Genomic DNA, 20,081 nt, shown 5'->3' with positions numbered 1-20,081 from the left:
CTTACACATTCAAACGATTTCTAATTTCCTACCCTCTTGTTGTCGGCTGGGCTGTGGTAGAATTGAGCAATCACTGCTTGGCTGCTGTTCCCCGGGCCAAAATTGAATTTCTCCGATATCTTTTTAAAGGTTTTCCCGTAGTCGTAAGAAATATAAACCTGGCAAGGAAAGATGCTAATGTTACAAACCGCACACACACAAAAAAACCCGTTCCACCCCATCAAATCATGTGGTTCTTTTAAAAAAATAAATTAAAAAACCAAGGAATTTGAGAATTATTTTTCTTTTCCAGGGCGAGAGGAAGGAGCTGCTATAGCATTGCACTGGGGGCTTCCTGGTGCAGAGCTATGGCGGCTGCCTCCTTGTATTACAAATGGAGTCAACTGAGTGCCCTCAGGCTTGCTCAGGAAACAGGACAGACTATTGCAGCTGCTCACCCTTAGCTACAACAAATGGAAGAGGGAGTAGGGAAGTGAGTTTGCAAATCAGGGAACAGGCTACCATACAACAACAATCACTTGTTCCTGAAGGGCCATAGTTCACTGGTAGTGAGTATCTGTTTTGCATGCAGGTTCCAGGTTCGATCCCCAGAATTTCTGGGTATGGCTGGGAATTATTCCCTGTCTGGAACCCTAGAAAGCATCAAGCTACATGGACCAGCTCAACAGATCAGCTTCCTCGTTGTTCTTAAACAGTATTATTTTTGTCATATTTATACAGAGCCATTAAGCCATGCCAACTTACACAGAATAATGTTAAGTGAACAAAAGGCAGGTCTCTGCCCTTGTGGAGCTTTCCAGCAACAGAGAAGGTGAGGGCAAATGTCATGTCTCTGGAACCTTTACTATTTGTTATACTGAGCTGATAAATCATAATTACTTTGAAATTTGACCTTCTGGTTTCGTTAAAGATTTCCGACTCCTCCCTGCCCACTCCCAGCTCCAAAACGAATGGTGTCATGCAATCTATAGGGATGGCTCCTATAAAGAGGTCCTCTCCCCATTAAAGGTAAAGGTAAAGGGACCCCTGACCATTAGGTCCAGTCGTGACCGACTCTGGGGTTGAGGCGCTCATCTCGCTTTATTGGCCGAGGGAGCCGGCGTACAGCTTCCGGGTCATGTGGCCAGCATGACTAAGCCGCTTCTGGCGAACCAGAGCAGCGCATGGAAACGCTGTTTACCTTCCTGCCGGAGCGGTACCTATTTTTCTACTTGCACTTTGACGTGCTTTCAAACTGCTAGGTTGGCAGGAGCTGGGACCGAGCAACGGGAGCTCACCCCATTGCGGGGATTCGAACCGCCGACCTCCTGATCTGATCTGCAAGTCCTAGGCTCTGTGGTTTAACCCACAGCGCCACTCGCGTCCCTAACATGGAAGCTTACAGTAAACTAAATTGAGCCGTGCCTACAACAAGTACAAGTTAATATTCCCTAAAATGATTGGGGCACACTTTGGGGATAGCCTGAAATGGCTTTGATAGCTGCCTACTTATCAAGGCCTATTTTATTATTTCATCTCATTACCATACTGTTTAATTGTGTGTGTTTTTTAAAAAAACAACCCTCTAAAGTGGATTACATAAAGTATGCATTAAAATTACTAATAAGTCAGAACTGAAGAGCAATGACCCCAGAGTGAGGGGATCACAATATAAATTAAATCCATAGTTTAAAAGATATGCTATAAAATAAAATTACACGTAAAAATACATGTCAGCTTTACTTAACTGGCTATTCTTTCCCATATGAAGAAGATTTTAGCAGGGTGCCAAAAACTGTACAAAACAGAAATTAGGCACTAGTTGGAAACTGATTTGAGGGCTGGAGCATTAATCCATGCTAAGTAACTAACTGTGTCGATGTTTGGTTATCTGTGTTATTTTCCTCCTTCAATTTATTTAAAAAAAACAACAAACACACACAGAGACATAATTACTTACATCACTTAACTTGGGGCCTAGGAAAGCTAAGCTATCACGGGCCAAAGCGACGATGACATTGCTCTTCTCTCCAGCCCAGTGAACGACCATCTGGTTGTGGGAATCATTCAGGCTAACCTGGGGAAGCAGAAGAAAGAAAGAAAGAAAGAAAGAAAGAAAGAAAGAAAGAAAGAGGGGTCTTGTTAAAAGAACGTCCAGTCTGAGTTTCGTCACATTACAGCTGCAGTCAGACTGCATTTTATCCCATTTTCATGACATTTCCTTACCTGTTCTTCACATTTTATGTGATCTTTCGCCTGATGTGAAAGCCACTTCCAGAAATCTGGAGGAATCTAGCAAAAGTTTGGCGCTCGGTTTGGTTTTGTTTGGGGGGGGGGGGAGGGAATCTGTTTGCAACCTTGTTAACCCTGAAAATCTCTGGAGGCTGACATAATTTGAGGCAACATACCGACATACAGTTCTTTCCCACCCTTGAAATTTCAGCACAGTCTACCAGTGTATTGATCGAAAAGCCACAATTCATAATCATAATCCTCACTAACAAACAGGTTTAGGGGTTACGATTTCTCTGTGAAAGATGAAAACCAGCACTCTTAATTGAACCCAGAAACAAACTGGGAGTCAGGCAAACTAAAACCAGCATTTGCAAGCAGCAGTTGTGGCTTCCAAACGGTCTTCTAGGGCAGCTCCAAGCAGAGGGTATTACAGCAGTCCAAGTCGAGGCTAAATCAAGGCGTGTACAACAGCGATGAGATCTTTTTTCGCCCAAGAAAGTGTGCAGCCTACACTGTTTGTCGAAAAATAATCTGATGCGCAAAAGGAGGGCAGGAGTTCATTACCAAGCAATTTCCCCACAAACTTTCTCGTTTCCCAGGATCAAAAAAGAAAACAGAATAACGCGCCACTTCCCTGCTCTATTATCACTTCACTTCCTCAGGTCTCTGGCTCCTGGCCATCCCTTTCCCACTATTTATTCATCAAGGCATCTGCATCAGGAGACAGGTATTGTCTCCCACGAGGCAACTGCAAACCTGTTTGTTACATCATGTAGAAGGTGATGCTAAGAGAAGGCACTCTCGAGACAATGGGCTGCAGTCGACGAGCTCACTTCCCCTGAAGGACCGCGCATTTCCAACCCTGCTTTTGCTAGAAGGCTTCCACTTAACGATTTAATTCCTTTTTCATTAAAAACCCGCAGCTGAACCACCTACGCTCTTCAGAAGTGGTACTGAGCAGAGCTCAAGTATTAATGCATGTTAAACACTCCAAACATTATGAACGATATCAAAGCCAAAAACCTCTTTTCAAGGAAGAGCTGAGCTGCCGCTCAACGGTTGTGAGAACAAGCCCATAGGGGATGCTCATGCCTCTCTGGGTTACGTCAAGACAAGCAAACCTCGCTGAGGGTCTTTTGATGCTCGGCCTTGATCTCATCAGAAAGCTTTGCAATCAAGGCGTAATGAGAACTGGAGTTCTGGTTCAAGCGGAGCTTTTGAGTTCCGAGCCTTATGACAAATGAAAAAATGAACACATCGCTAGGTCTGGATGGTATCCACCTGAGAGCTCTTTTTAAAAAAAACAACCAACCCCACACCTCAAATTAGATATTGCTAATCTTCTCACATAAATACGTAACTTATCCAAAGATGGGCTGCTGTACCCAAAGTCTGGGAAACGACTAGTGTAACCATATCTCTAAGATCCAGGACAGTAGGAGCCCATACAGTCATACCCTGGGTTAAAGTTGCTTCAGGTTGAGCGTTTTTGGGTTGCGCTCCGCGGCGACCCGGAAGTAACGGAACGCGTTACTTCCGGGTTTCGCCGCTCGCGCATGCGCAAATGCTCAAAATGACGTCACACGCATGCGTAGAAGCGGCGAATTGCGACCCGCAGAGACAGGTTGCATTCTCTTCAGGATGTGAATGGGGCTCCGGAACGGATCCCATTCATATCCAGAGGTACCACTGTACTGTCCCACACAAGTTGATGGGAAGTTTTAAAGATAAAATTGCCAAGCGCATCTTATTTCTTTATTTGTAGAGGTATTTCTATCCTATGAAATACCTAAGCGCTAGAACATGGGTCAGCAAACTAAGGCCCGGGGGCTGGATCCGGCCCAATTGCCTTATGGATCCAGCCCACAGACGGTCCGGGAATTGCCGAATGGATTGATGTGGGGATTCTGATTGTTCGGGCTGCGCCATTCCCTCCCCACACACACACACATCGTGGCGGCGCCTCCCCCCTTCCTCCTCCTGGCTTCTCCCCACCCTGCCTAGAGGAGGAAGGGGGCTGGGCTTTGTTGAGCCGTGATTGGCTGAGCACCATTTTAAGCAGCCCCTCTCCGGAGCCAGCCCTTTCATGTCGCTCATCGTCCCTCCGCCGCCGCCGCCAGGCCCTGCCACTCACAAGGCACAGGTAAGCAGCCACTGGGGTTGTGGAGAAGGGAGGGAAGAGTTGTGGGGGTCTTCAAAATATAGTCCAGCCCCCAACAAGGTCTGAGGGACAGTGGACCGGCCCCCTGCAGAAAACGTTTGCTGACCCCTGCACTAGAAGAATAAATCTTGCAGAGTTAGAATCAGCATGGCTTCTGCAAAGGGAAGTCTTGCAACCGGAGTGTCAGTAAACATGTAGACTTGGGTGATGCAGTACTGAGAATTTTCAAAATCCTTTTGACATCACTCACCTGGGGCTCCTGAGTAATCTAGTAAACTAGAATTTTAATTAAACTGTAAACCACCCTGTGATCTTTGGATGAGGGGTGGGATAGAATTATTATTATTATTATTATTATTATTATTATTATTATTATTATTATTATTATTCTGCATTGTCTAAATAATGTCTTCCTTTGGTCCTGAATCTACTAATGGTCTGTTTCACTCTCTTAACTAGAAAGCCTGGCTCCCCACCACAACAGCTGCCTATATATCCCACTATTTTAGTACATCCACCAAACACACACACATACACACCAAAAAAACCCCACCACCCATGTGCATTGATCTGACCCATGGCAGGGTTGTTTAAACACAGCAAATGTCAAGACTAATCATTATTTTGCTGCTTCAAGGCCTTGGCCAAGATGTCTCTTGAGGAGTCTTCCAACTCAACGATTCTACACTTCTAATTTATTTATGAAGATGCCTGTCTGCCATTTAAAGAAAGAAAAAGAAAAAAATATGGGCAAGCTCTTATGTTGGATGGGGGGAGAGGGAGAATCTGTGTGCATAGGCTCAGTTGGACTCATTCTGTCTGTTGCTTGTGTCTGTCCCAGATCCTAAACCAGCCGGTCACCCTGCTGTTACATCAGGTCAACACAACCGCTCAAGGGAATCCTAACACTCAGAGAGAGATAAAGACATGGTGCGTGTGTGCCTATTAGCCAGAAAGAGTAGCAGAGGAACAAAATTACCAGAAAGGAAGGATTAAAGGAATTTCAAAACCATGTTAATTAGTTAAGGAATATTTGCAGTAATTATATATAGATATATACAGATGATACACACACATCTCTATTACAGTGCCGAACAAAACAGAAATTCTGAAGTCTTATAGCATGATGCTTTGCCTTCTGAAATATATATAAATACATTTGCTTTGAGAACTCCTCCAGTTGGGAAATGCTGTCAAATTCTAAGAAGCCCACTTCAACAAATAACACAGCAGGGCTCTTCTTTAGGTTCCTGTGAGCTGTGAGACAAAATGCATCTTTCCATGGGAGAGATTCGCAAGGCCCTATTTTTTATTTACCATTCATTACATCGTGTGCAAGCGCAGGAAGTGTGCCTTCCTGTTTCTTCTTGAACCTGTGCATATGAATTAATGTCTGTACCAGTGACCTCCCCTACGTAAGAAGGGGAAAGAAACCGAAACAAATCTTGACAACTCAACCACTTCCCAGCATGGCACACTGTCAACAGTAAGGGAAACTAAGCGAACAGAGGAGCATGTGCTAAAAATAAATCCATCTGGAGTGCAAATATTATCGCAGGATTAAAATCTCCCCCATAGCATGATTGCAGGGAAACCAGGTCTGTTTCCCAGAAAGTGTGGATCCTGGCCCCCTTTCAGTGAAGGATGGAAGTAGTACCATATTGGCCTGAATACAAGCCATACTTCTTTCTTTTTTTCCAAATTCTGACTGTGAAAAGTTAAAAAGTATGGCTTATAATCGCGACCTTACAAAAATTGGCTTGGAGCGGCGGGCATGCCCCTGGGTGTTGCCTGGTTTTGGCTGGGCTGGCTCCCTGAGAGGCCACAGCTTGCTGCAGTGGAGTTTCTCCTTCAAGGTCCTAAAAAATATCAGAAGCCTGCTCCACCATAAATCTGAGTAGGGTCATACAGCATCTCCATTGGGATAAAGCAGGTACCCACTATTTGTGCTTTCCGGAAACAATCGAAGCCATTTTAGATTCTACAAGCTTTTTTCCCAGGTGGGTGAACAGATCTCTGCCTCAGGTGTTACATCAGGCAGATGTTACATCAGGCAGGTGTTGTTGTTAAACCTATCTGTAGTTGTCATTTTCTGCACTTTCAAAAAAGATATTATTAGTTGCTTTTATGCAAATTGCCTTGAGGTCAATGTGAAAGGTGATTCACAAATTGGTGACATAAATAAATCCAATCCCTGGCATCCCTAGGTAGGGATATTGAGCTCCTGTCTGGAACCCTCGAGGTCTGCTGCCAGTCAATGTGGACAATATTAAACCAAATTGACCAGGAATGTGAAATAACTACGCCAGGTCCCAGTTCAAAAGACATGATGCAGCCATACATCACCATAGGTTTGGAACTAAAAGACTCCTGGATTGCTGCCTCAAGACCTTTCTTAAGTAACTGCATGCTGCAGAACATAGCTGGAAGTCTCCCAAGCCACCTTCTCAACAGTGGATTGATCAAATTTGAGGACCATAAAGAAGGCTGATCGCCGAAGAATTGATGCTTTTGAATTATGGTGCTGCAGGAGACTCTTGAGAGTCCCATGGACTGCAAGAAGATCAAACCTATCCATTCTGAAGAAAATCAGCCCTGAGTGCTCACTGGAAGGACAGATCCTGAAGCTGAGGCTCCAATACTTTGGCCGCCTCATGAGAAGAGAAGACTCCCTGGAAAAGACCCTGATGTTGGGAAAGATGGAGGGTACAAGGAGAAGGGGACGACAGAGGACGACATGGTTGGATAGTGTTCTCGAAGCTACCAGCATGAGTTTGACCAAACTGTGGGAGGCAGTAGAAGACAGAAGTGCCTGGCGTGCTCTGGTCCATGGGGTCACGAAGAGTCGGACACGACTAAATGACTAAACAACAACACCTAGCATTCTATGCAAAGCCGCTTGGCAAAGTGCAGCAAGCAAGGAATTATCAAAGATATTGCAGCCCCGCAGTCCCGTTTATCGCCCGTGTAGGAGAGCAGAAGTTTCTGACCACAACCCAGTTGTGTTCAGATGCCAACATCTTACTCTGACTGTGATTCAGGGACATTCAAACTTTGCAGAACTCCATTAACATTTCTTTAGAGCTGCTTTATTCTAATTGTTCCGCCCATTATATACTAAGGACCATAATCAGTGACAGGCCCTCCTCCCTTAATTAGTGGTTTTATTGCTTTGTTCTCTGTGTTCTTCCGTTCTGTGGCCCGTAGTTATTTCAAAATATAATTCCACGTTTCTTAAATATAGCAACTGCTGGTGTTGACGGTTAAAGCCTTAGATCAGGGATAGCTCACCTCTGGCCCTTCAAATGTTGCTCAATGACAGTACCAATCATCCCTGACTATTGGGCTACTGCCAGTCTGTGTAGACAATATTGATCTAGACTGGCCAACGGTCTGACAGTATAAGGCAGGCATATGGGTACCTGCGTCTTGAGAGAAGGGCCCGAGTTCAGGAGTGGGGCATCTGCTTCATATATAGAATGTCTTTGGTTCAAACCACAGCATCTCCAGGCAAGTCTGGGAGAGACCCCTGCCTGAAACCCTGGAGAGCTGCTGCCAGTCTGTGCAGACAATACTAAGTTAGTTGGACCAATGGCCTGGCTCAGCATTATTAATTTTATTTCACTATTATATAATTGCAATTCATTTATCAATAGCCTTCTAAACTTCTGTCTCAATGTGATTCACACATAAGATACTTAAAAACACAAACAACAAATAGATTTAAACAAGCCTTAAAACTCTTACAAGTAGACCCTCGTGGTACAGACTCATTTATCCAGCTGGGGGGAAATGTATTCATTTGTTTCCAAAAAGTGCAGAAACTGTTTGATTGTAATAAAACCTCAAAGCTGTTTACAAAAAGAAAATAATAATAAAGATATTCGTTGTTGTTTTTTTAAAAAAAAACTTTTAAAAGCAGCTATTTAAGGCAACTTAAACTGATGGAATACGTGCAGCTTGCAGACTTATAGAATAAGAGAACAAGAAGAATGCAAGTTTTTAAAAGACTGGAAAATGTTTACTGAATATATAGGTGAAAGTTGTGTTTATTTTAAAATGCTGGTTGCATTAAGATAAATTCAACAGTGTAAATAAGTTTTGATGGATGTAACAATGAATTACTGAATTATTTGGTTCATGTAAAATATGCAGGGGTGTATAGTATGGTATGCAAAATGAACCACGGAAGGAGAAGAAGGGAAGTCATTGATACTATACACCCCTGCATATTTTTAGCAGGGCCGAAAAGAGTAGCGTGAAAGCACCTGCCTGGTGTCAAACAGGCAGGGAGTTCCACAGTTTCCCCATCTCTGCCAAAACCAGTCTGGACTCCAGATACTGGAAACACCAGAAAGGACTTTTTCAGTTCTGACCCTCACACTGTGTGCCTGCCCCAAAGGGATGATGAATTGTTTCTTTCTGGCCAAGACCAACACGTTTCACAAGACATCCAACAATTGATTCATATCAACCGCTCTTTGGGGGAATAGCTGGTTGCCATTTTGAGGAAGTGCTGTGGGGTTTTTTATGCTGCATGGTTTTATATCCCATATCAAATGTTAAGCAATCGCTTGTTACCTTGTGGGTGTTTTAAAACACAGGCCGGAAGGATTCAAATGTTTTCACACATGGAAACAAACAAAAACAAGCTTAGAAGCTGGTCACTTTTCCCTTTCAATTGTATGTACAATTGAGGATTTTCCTCTCATAGGAACCTCAAGAAGGAGCGGAGCACAAGAGTCCTCTCCCTTCCCGCCTTTTCCAGCAACTGGCAGTCAGAAACATGTGTGACAGAGAAAGCCATCATGCTTAGCCACTGATGTCATGCTTGCAAGATGCTTGCATGACAGTCTGCATCTGTATTAGATTTTTTTAAAGACGTTTTTATGGTTTTAGCATTTGTTTGCCACCCTGGGCCCCTAATAAAATGAAGGGCAGGAGATACTTTAATCACAAATAAATCATAGAATCTTAAGAGTTGGAAGGGACCATCTAGTCCAACCCCCTGCAATGCAGGAATCTCAAATAAAGCATCCATGACAGATGGCCATCCAACCTCTGCTTAAAAACCTTCAAGGAAGGAGAGTCCACCACCTCTCGTGGGAGTCTGTTCCACTATCAAACAAGCTTTCACAGTCAGAAAGTTTTTTCCCGAATGTTTAGTCAGAATCTCCTTTCTTGTAACTTGAAGCCATTGGTTTGAGTCCTACCCTCCAGAGCAGGAGAAAACAAGCATGTTTCTTCTTCCACGTGACAGCACTTAAGATATTTGATGGCTATCATATCTCCTCTCAGTCCCTTCTTTTCCAGGCTAAATACACCCAGCTCCTTCAAGAGCTCCTCAAAAGGCTTACGGTAGTTGCTTTCACTCATGCTAAACTAATCTTTCAAATACACTGGCTTCTCCCCCCCCCACACACACACACCATGACCAAAACTTTAATTTTCATCCTGTCCTCTGTTCCTATAAATAACTGTAACCCTGAACAAGACAGCTTATTACAAGCCATGTCATATAGTCCATCCAGGATCATCCATTGCTTCCTTCTCCTTGTATCCCTACACCTCTCATCAATGCTGCAAGTCATATATATCTTCCTATACACATAAAAATGCAAGGCTGTCATCACACAGTCCCCCACTGGAGGTTCTGTAGTGCCACATCACGATCAGCCCCATGTGCGTGCGTGCATGTCACATATATTTCGACAGTGTGATAGACAGCACTCAGAAGCTTGCAACACAATGACGCCTCAACACCCACCCTGATATTTATACTTAGCTCCCAGAAGATTCAGCCTGCCGGAGGTGTTTTCAAGCATTCATTCAGCTGTTAATTAATCACCTGTTCGTGACTCAGACAATGTGGTTGGACTCAGTTGCCCCAGGAACAGCTTTCCTTAATGGAGCCGCCCTTAAGAAGTAAACAGGAGTTGGAAGCAGGTGTTTTGCTGCTGGTAACGTTAACCCTGCACTGAGCGTAGCATGCAGCAGAAAGATTTGTTCTGCTCAGCCTCTCTCATCTCTACTTGTAGGAAGCCCCAATACAAAACCAGTTTCTTTCATACGAGAGATATGAACACCGGCACCCCAGCACTTCTCTTCCCAGTTTTATTCCAATTGGGGAGCAGGGGACACACCCAGGCAGGTAGGTTTGACACTACAGTGGTACCTCTGGTTAAGAACTTAAATTTGTTCCAGAGGTCTTAACCTGAAACTGTTCTTAACCTGAGGTACCACTTTAGCTATTGGGGGCCCCCGCTGCCGCGCAATTTCTGTTCTCATCCTGAAGTAAAGTTCTTAACCCGAGGTACTACTTCCGGGTTAGCGGAGTCTGTAACCTGAAGCGTTTGTAACCCAAAGCATTTGTAACCCGAGGTGCCACTGTAATCCCAAATGCTTGGAGCAGACAACAGGCTATCTTGCTACCATGCCTGCATCTCAGCTATTCCTCTTTGTACAGAGATCCTGGCAAACTGATTTATAATACTCAGCCCTTCTGAAATGCTTCAGAATTGAGAGCATTTCACATAAACTCTTTCAGCAACCCTTAACCACAATTGTGTCAGGCAGGCCAGTTTTATTCGCACTGCCAGTCGATGCTGAGAGAGTTATGTGCGACTTTGCGAGTTTGCAGCAGAGGCAAGACGCACCAGAGGGATTGCTCAGTCGGTAGAGAACGAGACTCTTAATCTCAAGGTCATGGGTTCAAGCCCTACATTGGGCAAAATATTCCTGCATTGCAGGGGGTTGGACCAGTTGATCCTCATGCTCCCTTCCAGTTCTACCATCCTATGAGTCTATGATGCGAATTTCAGCATCTAAACCCAAAACACGACCATCTCTTTCAATAATATGCATGATGTTCTGTCAAGGGTGGAGAACCTTTTCCCACAGGAGGGCCACATTTGTTTTCATTTATTTGTTGTTACATTTTTATCCCACCTTTGGTTCCCCTCCTCTCCATTTTTAGCCACACAACAACCCTGAGAGGCAGGTTACGGCCAGAGGCTGTGACTGGCCCAAGGTCACCCCATGAGCTTTGTGGCCCAGTGGGGATTCGAACCCTGGTCTCCCAGGTTTGGGGACTCATTCCAGCCAAGCCAAAGCACTCGAGGAAGGTGCAGACAGAGTCAGTGAAGAGTACGGCCTACTGAGGGGTACAGCCTGAGAAGAGTCCTAGGGGTCAGATAGAGAAGCCTGGGGAGCCATGTTTGGCCCTTAGGCCTGAGGTTCCCCCCAGCCCCAGTGTACGCAACGCAATGAGGCAAATTGTGTTTTCACAAAGAAGCAGCTTCACCCGAAAGGGTCAGAACAGATCTAAAGATGTGGACAAAAGAAGGTTTCAGACCTCCTTCAGGTTTTGAGGAGGGAACTGACACATGTGCCTTTCGCAAAACCACAATGTGAATCTGGCACTGCCAAATCATGCAATAGGACTGAGTAAGGAAACTAGAAGCAGGAGAGAACGACAAGCAGCAGAAGCCACAAGACACCAGCCTTTCTGAACTCGAAAACCACCTTCACAATCCCAAACCCAATAAACGCCTTCACTGGATTTCTTTCTCTTTTTTTGTGATGAGTCAATAAAATCTGGGCTTCCTGGCTTCTCTCCCCCCCCCCCACCAGACCACAATGCCCAAATTTATGTCTTAATCCCCATCATGTTGAGGGGGCCGGGTTTATTTGAGTCATAAAACTCTCAAAGGCTGACTTGTAAATAGCTATTTTCCCTGTAATGAATCAGGCCTGGCAGAACGAAATGAGGTGGACAGAGCACGAGGCTCCAGAATGAACTGTACAGCTTCACAGGGCAATGGGGAAGGATCTTTGAATGTTTGCGCATCAAAAAAAAATGGCCTAGGGTTGGTTTATTTCCTACTGGCAGGGAGTTTTGCTACCTGGGGAAGCAGCTGCAAGCAGTGCAGTCACCCATGTTGCAACACTCTTTTATCGTTCCATCTCTGTGGATTGCTTCTATGTACTCTGCTCACAAATGCAAATAATTAAGAGTGTGTATGTATGTGTGTGTGTGTGTGTGTATCTGAAATAAATAAATGTCATCTAGATTAAGGCGGTAACATTACTGAAAGGAAAGGCTGCAGTTCAACGGTAAAGCACACTTCTCACATGCAAATCCTTCACGTCTCTAAAGGTAAAGGTAAAGGGACCCCTGACCATTAGGTCCAGTTGTGACTGACTCTGGGGTTGCGGCGCTCATCTCGCTTTATTGGCCGAGGGAGCCGGCATACAGCTTCCGGGTCATGTGGCCAGCATGACTAAGCCGATGCTGGCGAACCAGAGCAGAGCACGGAAATGCCGTTTACCTTCCCGCCAGAGTGGTACCTATTTATCTACTTGCACTTTGACATGCTTTCGAACTGCTAGGTTGGCAGGAGCAGGGACTGAACAATGGGAACTCACCCCGTCGTGGGGATTCGAACCGCCGACCTTCTGATCGGCAAATCCTAGGCTCTGTGGTTCAACCCACAGCGCCACCCACGTCCCTCAACAGAACATTCACGTCTCTAGGTAAGTCTGAAATGGACTTCTGCAAGAAATCCTGGACAGCCGCTGCCTGTCAGTGTAGACCAGGGTTTCCAAAACTTGGCTCTCTAGCTGCTTTTGAACTACAACTCCCATCATTCTAGCAGGACCAGTGGTCAGGGGTGATGGGAACTGTAGTCCAAAAACTGCTGTAGGCCCAAGTTTGGGAAACCCTGGAATACTGCCCTAGATGGACCCAATGGTCTGCCTTGGGATCCATTCAGACATAGGGATAATTGTGTCACCTTTCCTGATTTTAATGCTAGTGCTTCTGTTCCATTTTCTAGCGTTCCTTTCACACTGCGGTACCTGTTGCATTATGGAACTGTGGCCTTTTGTCCAAGAAATAAGCATTTCACAATGAATTTCATTCACATCAGTGGGCATGGTGTGATACAACAATGGAAGCCACTGGACAACATCGCTGCTACTCTCCCCCTCCCCTCCCCCCCCCGTTTCTGCCCATGCCTGCTTCTGTTCCCCCATGAAAACAGCAGGGAACATCTATATGGCAGAATACCCCCCCCCCACCAAATTTCATCACTTTAATAACTGACATTTTCTGAGTTAAGGGGGCTGCAAACTGAATTATTTTCTGGAACCTAATAACACAGAAATGAGCACCGAAGGTGTGCTATGTACAGTTAGTATTCTGCATGTGGATTTTACGTTGTGAGAAAGCTCAAATATAGCAGTTAGGGAAACAGAATGGAATAAACTGCTGTGTGAATGTAGCCTTGGGTTAAGGCAGTTTTCCGGGCTTCTAACATCACAGGGCTGTCAGCCCATCTGCACAAGCCACCAGCTTGTTTTGGAATTACCGTCCGTAGCCAGTTCCACCAGACAGGCAGAACAGAATTAATCCACATGCTGCCCGAAGTCTAAATGCTGGGGGGGAAATACGCCGTTGCATAACAAATCCACCCTGGATCTGAACGGCTGAGCTTCAGCTTTCCTCTTTTTGTTCTAAGAAGAAGGGGGCGGGGAGGCAGAACAGAAGCATCGCCTGAATGCCGTTCCATAAACCAACCTTAGTGAAACTTCACCTGCCAGGTTCCAGCGTGAAAGCAACTATTTCAAGGCAAGAGCTACGTTACACCCCCCCCCTCCTCTCTCCAGCGAGGCCTTAATGTGCATTAGGAGAAGACTGGGGGGCGGGGAGGACAACCATACGTCAACAGACACAAAAAGGCCATTCTCATTGTTCTGCCAACCTCCGGCAAGAGACAGAACCCAGAGCGGAGATGTGCCAGTCGCTTCACCCTCATTGGCATTGCAGGACGGACTGTGGGACCTATAATTGGCTGGCTCTTCTTCATTCTCCTATTGAGAACAATTCCTTCACCCCCCCTTGACAAGCGATCTGCATTAGCAAATCATGTTACATCTGTAGCAACGTACACTTAAGGCTAACTAAGATTGCTCTAAGATTGCAGCCTTTCCCCACAGGAGGAGAGGGTCTTTCAGGGTTACCTAGAACCCCTTTAATGCCTTTTCAGTGCTGACACAGCTCCCTAATCCCCATGGAGGGGAAAGGACTTCGCCCTGGAGATCTTGAACCTTAAGAGGTGAGGTACAAAGGATTACAAATAAATATCATAATCTGCTTTCAAATCACAGTTCCAGAAGCCTTAGCCTTAATCACAGTTTGTTCGGCCCAATGCAAGCGCAATGCTAAACAGTCCTAGCCACCATGGCCAATTCTCAGGAACGGTAGGAATTATAACCCTACAACTTCTGAGGGGCCAGCAACTCCGCACCCCTGCCGCACTGTAATGAATCCTAAGACCGTACAACTGAAAATATTCTTGCCCTGATTTGTATCATGATTAATACCCAGTCTTTCCCCCAGACTGGGACTGAAGGCAGCGTACACTAATTAAAACATCACCGATAAAACACAGAAAGCTAAAAACCTATAAAAGATTGTTGCAATTAAACTCTAAAAGAACAAAACTGTCACTACTGAAGCCCTTTCCCTTAAAAAGGAATACCGCAGCCTTCACCTGCTGGCGGAAGCACAACAAGGAGGGAGCCAGTCTAGCTCCAAAGTCTGAATGCAACCACCAAAAAGGCCCTCTCCCACTTCCCCACCAAGAGTGCCTGAAAGGGTAGCAGGACTGAGGGAAGGGCCTCCCCTAAAGATCTCAGAGCCTGGGCAGGTTTGTAGGGGAGAATACAGCCCTGCAGATAGCCAGGACCTAAGTTTTTCCCAGTCTCCATTTCCTTTCCCTTTCTCTGTGGTGTACCTAGCATCTGGTTCTAGGTTAGGGGTCACTAAGGATGGCAGAGAAATTAAAGTGTGTGGGGTTGTTGTGGTTGTTTTGCATTTTAATGAGAAACTAGCAAATTCACACTTCTCAATCCCATACACAAGCCGAAACACTTTCACTTTCATCCTCAAAATTCGCATTTTTGTTCTACCAACCAATGTGTAAACAAACGCATATGTTAGGGGGAAAGTTTGCAAAAAAGGGGCTCTACATTAGAGAAAGTAACATACAAACATATGTTATGACTGCTCATTCTTTGCAAAGTGCTGCAGACATGGAAGATGGTGCTTTTCATCCATGCTAAAATGAGCTCCCCCAGCCCGCCCCCGATGAGTCACTACTAAACTTCTTCTGAAATAGCTTGAATTGTTTTAAATTACTCTTATTTGCATCATGTCTTTGGTAATCCGCCCTGGAGATCTTAAACCTTAAGAGGCAAGGTACAAAAGATTACAAATAAATATCAAAATCTGCTTTCAAATGACAGTTCCCAAAGCCTTAGCCCTAACCACAGTTTGTTCGGCCCAATGCAAGTGCAATGCTAAACAGTTATGCATAAACAACAAGATTCCAGTCACATGAGAGAGACGGAAAGGATGAATACAGGTGAGCAACCTGTTCCTAGTCTCTCGATCACAATCTGCAGATCAAGAACACTGTGTCTGACTCTGCACCGGGTCACTGAGTTCTAAATGCATAATAAAGAATAGATTTCTTAGTCTTTTGAGTTGCCATAAGACTCTCTGTTGTTTTTGCTAGAACGGACTAGCACAGCTACCTCTCTAGACATAAACAGATGGGCTGAAACCTAGGACACAGTCAGATGGACATAAACCTGACCGAGACCCTCTTAAGAATATTAGGGGTAGGCGGACAGGGGAAGGGACCAGACCATGTGAAAAACGAACATAATATTTTAGCTGCAGTTCATTCATTTTTGGCTTTGTTTTCTTGTTATAAAAAAGCGTGCCTAGACATTCCATTGTTGCACCCATAACCTAGGTTCAAGATGCCATTTAGCTCCTAGCTTTCGTATCTCAGTTTTTACACCACTTGGGACTTACACTTATTGGATCCGGGAGGCATACTGGCAGGTAAAACAGAACAGATCTCATCTGAAAATTCCAGTATTTCAGGTAGCAGAACTAAGTAAGTATTTAATTATCCATCATCCATAGGGGTTTTGTAAATCCAATTTATTTAGCCAAAACTAAACTAAACACAAAACACTTACAGCAATAGGTCCAGTGCTCTATACAGGATCCATCACAACCTCCTCAAAGATTAACAAGTTCTAAGGATCACGTCACATACATGAAAGTTGCCAAATATCCATGACTGGCATTGTTGGGGGCTGGCCTGGTGCATATGTAATAAAGTTCTACCAGGTGGCGTAAAATTATTGTGGTTTCTCTCTTCCCTGCACAAACCAGGTATTACGAGTAATTTGCTCTGCTATTGCTGAACTCCAAATCCTTTTCAACCACGCAAGTAAGTTTAAGGAATCCAAAAATTCCCGCTGTTGAGGGACAGTTTGTCTAGTCGCAGTTAACAAATGTGAAATCCAGTCCTTAGACTTGATAACCTTATGTCCCTTAAACAAAGAAAATTCAATATTATCACTTGTAATGTTAATCAGTTCCTTATGTACATCAGACAAGTGCTTTCAGTGCTGCATACCCTCCTGAACCCAGGGCTAATCGTGGAGGTCAAATGAGCCAATTGTACAGGTATTAGGGGTTGTCATACTAAATATAAAAAAAGGTCAACAATTCTGCTTCCCCAAAACTTTTCTGTCTGAATTTTCACTTTTTGAAATATGGCAACCCTAACAGGTATCCTATATAATTGGTGTATGATTTTTACTGCAATCTCTTTAATTTTAATAAAAACTGTCTTCACATGGTTGCTTGACCACAATTGTCTCAATTCTGTCTTTAATTACATAACCCAGATCTTTCCCCCATGTTTTTCACATGAGAAAGCGGTCCCATTTGGATGTTTTCATAAAACGATAAAACAATCCCTTTTCCCACTCAAGACGTTGCAAGAATGCTGGACGCAGGATAGAGGTGTCACAGGCTGGGGTCACAGGGGCCAAAACCCATTATGATTTCAGCTGCAGGGTCCCAGTCTCCAGTGTCCTTTCAGCATGAAGGGAGATGAGTCAACCACAGAGGATTGGCTCCTGAGGTTACTCTGGAGAAGGCGCGCGGGAAGAACAATGAGGAGCTCTGTGCTCCAAAGCTAAGCATTTGCAAACAAGGTGCTTCATTTTCAAGGAAATTGTGTTCAAGTCCTATTGTGTACAACAGAAGTTCAAGGAAAACACAACTTAAGTCACTCCAAAAGAAGAGACTGGAGCACTCCAAATCCAATTGCCCATGTACATGCACAGAAAACAGATCTAGCCAAAAGACGACACATAGAAATCTGCATAGATTGTTGCATTACATCCCTAATTATTATTCTTGTACAGCCTTAGAATCAAAGAATCATAGAATTGAAGAGCTGGAAAGGACCCTGAGGATCATCTAGCCCAGCTTCCATATGGAGATCGAACCAGCAACCTTGGCATTATCGGCACCATGCTTTAACAAGCTGAGCTATCCTGTTGTATAATCACAGAAGGGTGTGTGGCTGTGACTATCATGGAGGGACTCTGTACATTGGTACCTCAGGTTACATACGCTTCAGGTTACAGACTCCGCTAACCCAGAAATAGTGCTTCAGGTTAAGAACTTTGCTTCAGGATGAGAACAGAAATCGGGCTCTGGTGGCGCAGCAGCAGGAGGAGGCCTCATTAGCTAAAGTGGTGTTTCAGGTTAAGAACAGTTTCAGGTTAAGTACGGACCTCCGGAACGAATTAAGTACTTAACCTGAGGTACCACTGTACTTCTTAATTTGCCACTACTCCACTACGATGCAGGATCAGGAATGGGGGTGTGCTTGATTCCTCTGGAAGGGAAGTACAGTCGTACCTCAGAAGTCGAACGGAATCCGTTCCGAAAGTCCGTTTGACTTCCAAAACATCTGGAAACGAAAATGTGGCTTCTGATTGGCTGCAAGAGGCTCCTGCAGCCAATCAGAAGCCGCGGAAGCCCTGTTGGGCATTCAGGTTCCAAAGAACGTTCGCAAACCAGAACAATCACTTCCAGGTTTGCAGCGTCCGACTTTTGACTTGCAAGGCGTTCAGGAACCAAGGTACAACTGTAATGCGGCAGGTAGGGAGAATAAAAGTCTGGGACTTTCAGAGAAAAAAGGATTTCTTCCTTATCCTGCCATTTTGATCAAGATATCTTTATTTCATCACCAGCTCCCTGGTGGGACAACAGAAACACATTCAACTTGCAAACTGCCTTGAGAACAACAGATGAAGATGAAATGTTTAGCTAATTTGGGAGTCAGATGCACAGAGATAAAGATGGGAAGGGAACTGAACTTCTGCCTGCTTTTTGTAGGATCCAGCTGCCCGTCCCAACCGCTGCCAACTTACTGGGTGGCCGTGAGCCAGACTTCACCTCTCAAGCCTCAGTTTCCTGATCTGCATAATTAAAATAATAATTCACTCCTGCAGGGCTGGAGCAGTAATGAGATGGTGAAATAGGGTTATAAGGAACTAATTCTGTGTAATAACTAATTTTTTAACAGCTGTAAAGGGGGGGCATTATCTAAACTAAGCAAAAGTTAATGTTTATAGAGCTTTCCCCCTTAATCAAGCCGTTTTTATGAGATGCCAAACAGATCCTGCTATGAAGAAAATTGAATACTAGGAGGTTAAGGTCTGATTGTTCTTGGAAAAGGCCCATGGCTGACAAGCCAGCAAATTGGGTTAAAATTAACTATGGTTCATGGCAAACACAGAAATCCATTTTCACTACACTAACGAAGCTGGCTTCACAAACCACTTTAAATGTTGTTGCTGTTGTTGTTGTTTTTTAAAAAGCAAAACAGGCCCAAGCTATTTTCTTCCCTCATTCAGTCTAAAACCACAAATAATCTAACCACACAGGATTGTTGTATCCAGTGCCAGTCATTCTCAAAGTAGACCCCTTGATTAATGGACACGACTAAGTTAGGTTCATTAATTTTAAACTGTCTGCTTCAAGAATTCAGCTGAATGCAAGCCTTACTCTGCAAAGGCTAGAGCAGCTCACAATAACTGAAGCACAAAATATAGGTTTAAGCAAAGAAATTCACATCCACGCAGTACATTTGAACCACATTTAAAGCACATTTACACAAACCCCCAAGAATTTTGGGAACTGTAGTTTACCCTTAACAGAGCTTCAATTGCCGGCACTCTGAATAAACTACAGTGGTGCCTCACAAGACGAAATTAATCCGTTCCGTGAGGCTCTTCGTTTAGCAGTATTTTCGTCTTGCGAAGCAAGCCCACTGACAGCTTAGCGGATTAGCGCTATTAGTGGTTTAGCGGCTTTTAGCGGATCAGCTGATAAGCGGCTTATCAGCGGATCAGCTGATAAGCGGCTTAGGGCTTAGGAAAAGGGGGGGGGGGGAACCCTGCAGGAACTTGCAAGACATTTTCGTCTTGCGAAGCAAGCCCATAGGGAAATTCGTTTTGTGAAGCGCCTCCAAAACGGAAAACCCTTTCGTCTAGCGGGTTTTCCGTCTTGCGAGGCGTTCGTCTTGCGGGGCACCACTGTACAGCTTGCCCGCCATCTTCCTCTAAAACCCCAGGTCTAGAAGATTCCTGAGCCATGTGCTCAGTCCAGATAATTTAAAGGTGGAATCCGAATCGTCTGCCAAAAGTTCCCTACATCTCGATTGTGGGGTCACTGCTGTCTGCGGGAGAATGTCTCTCTCAAGTTCTAAAGATCTCAGGAGGCAACACACCACAGTGACTTGGGAGCAGAGCTTTT

At 44.6% G+C, this 20,081-nt stretch overlaps 1 protein-coding gene across 1 annotated transcript in view; it reads right to left on the bottom strand.

Annotated features, from left to right (window-relative positions):
• The window catches only part of SORL1 (sortilin related receptor 1), a 110,059-nt gene that overhangs the window by 80,225 nt on the left and 9,753 nt on the right, over positions 1 to 20,081 (bottom strand). The window contains exons 2-3 of the mRNA XM_081843049.1: positions 1,940 to 2,056; positions 33 to 158 (exon numbers count right to left, since the gene is read on the bottom strand). Of these exons, the coding sequence (XP_081699175.1) occupies positions 33 to 158; positions 1,940 to 2,056 (243 nt within the window). The remainder of the gene's footprint in view (positions 1 to 32; positions 159 to 1,939; positions 2,057 to 20,081) is intronic.

This window comes from Podarcis erhardii (assembly GCF_964252035.2).
Source record: "Podarcis erhardii genome assembly, chromosome: 16".
Taxonomy (NCBI): Eukaryota; Metazoa; Chordata; class Lepidosauria; order Squamata; family Lacertidae; genus Podarcis; species Podarcis erhardii.
Note: the sequence above shows the minus strand (reverse complement) of the source record. Positions and strands in the feature narration are given on the sequence as shown.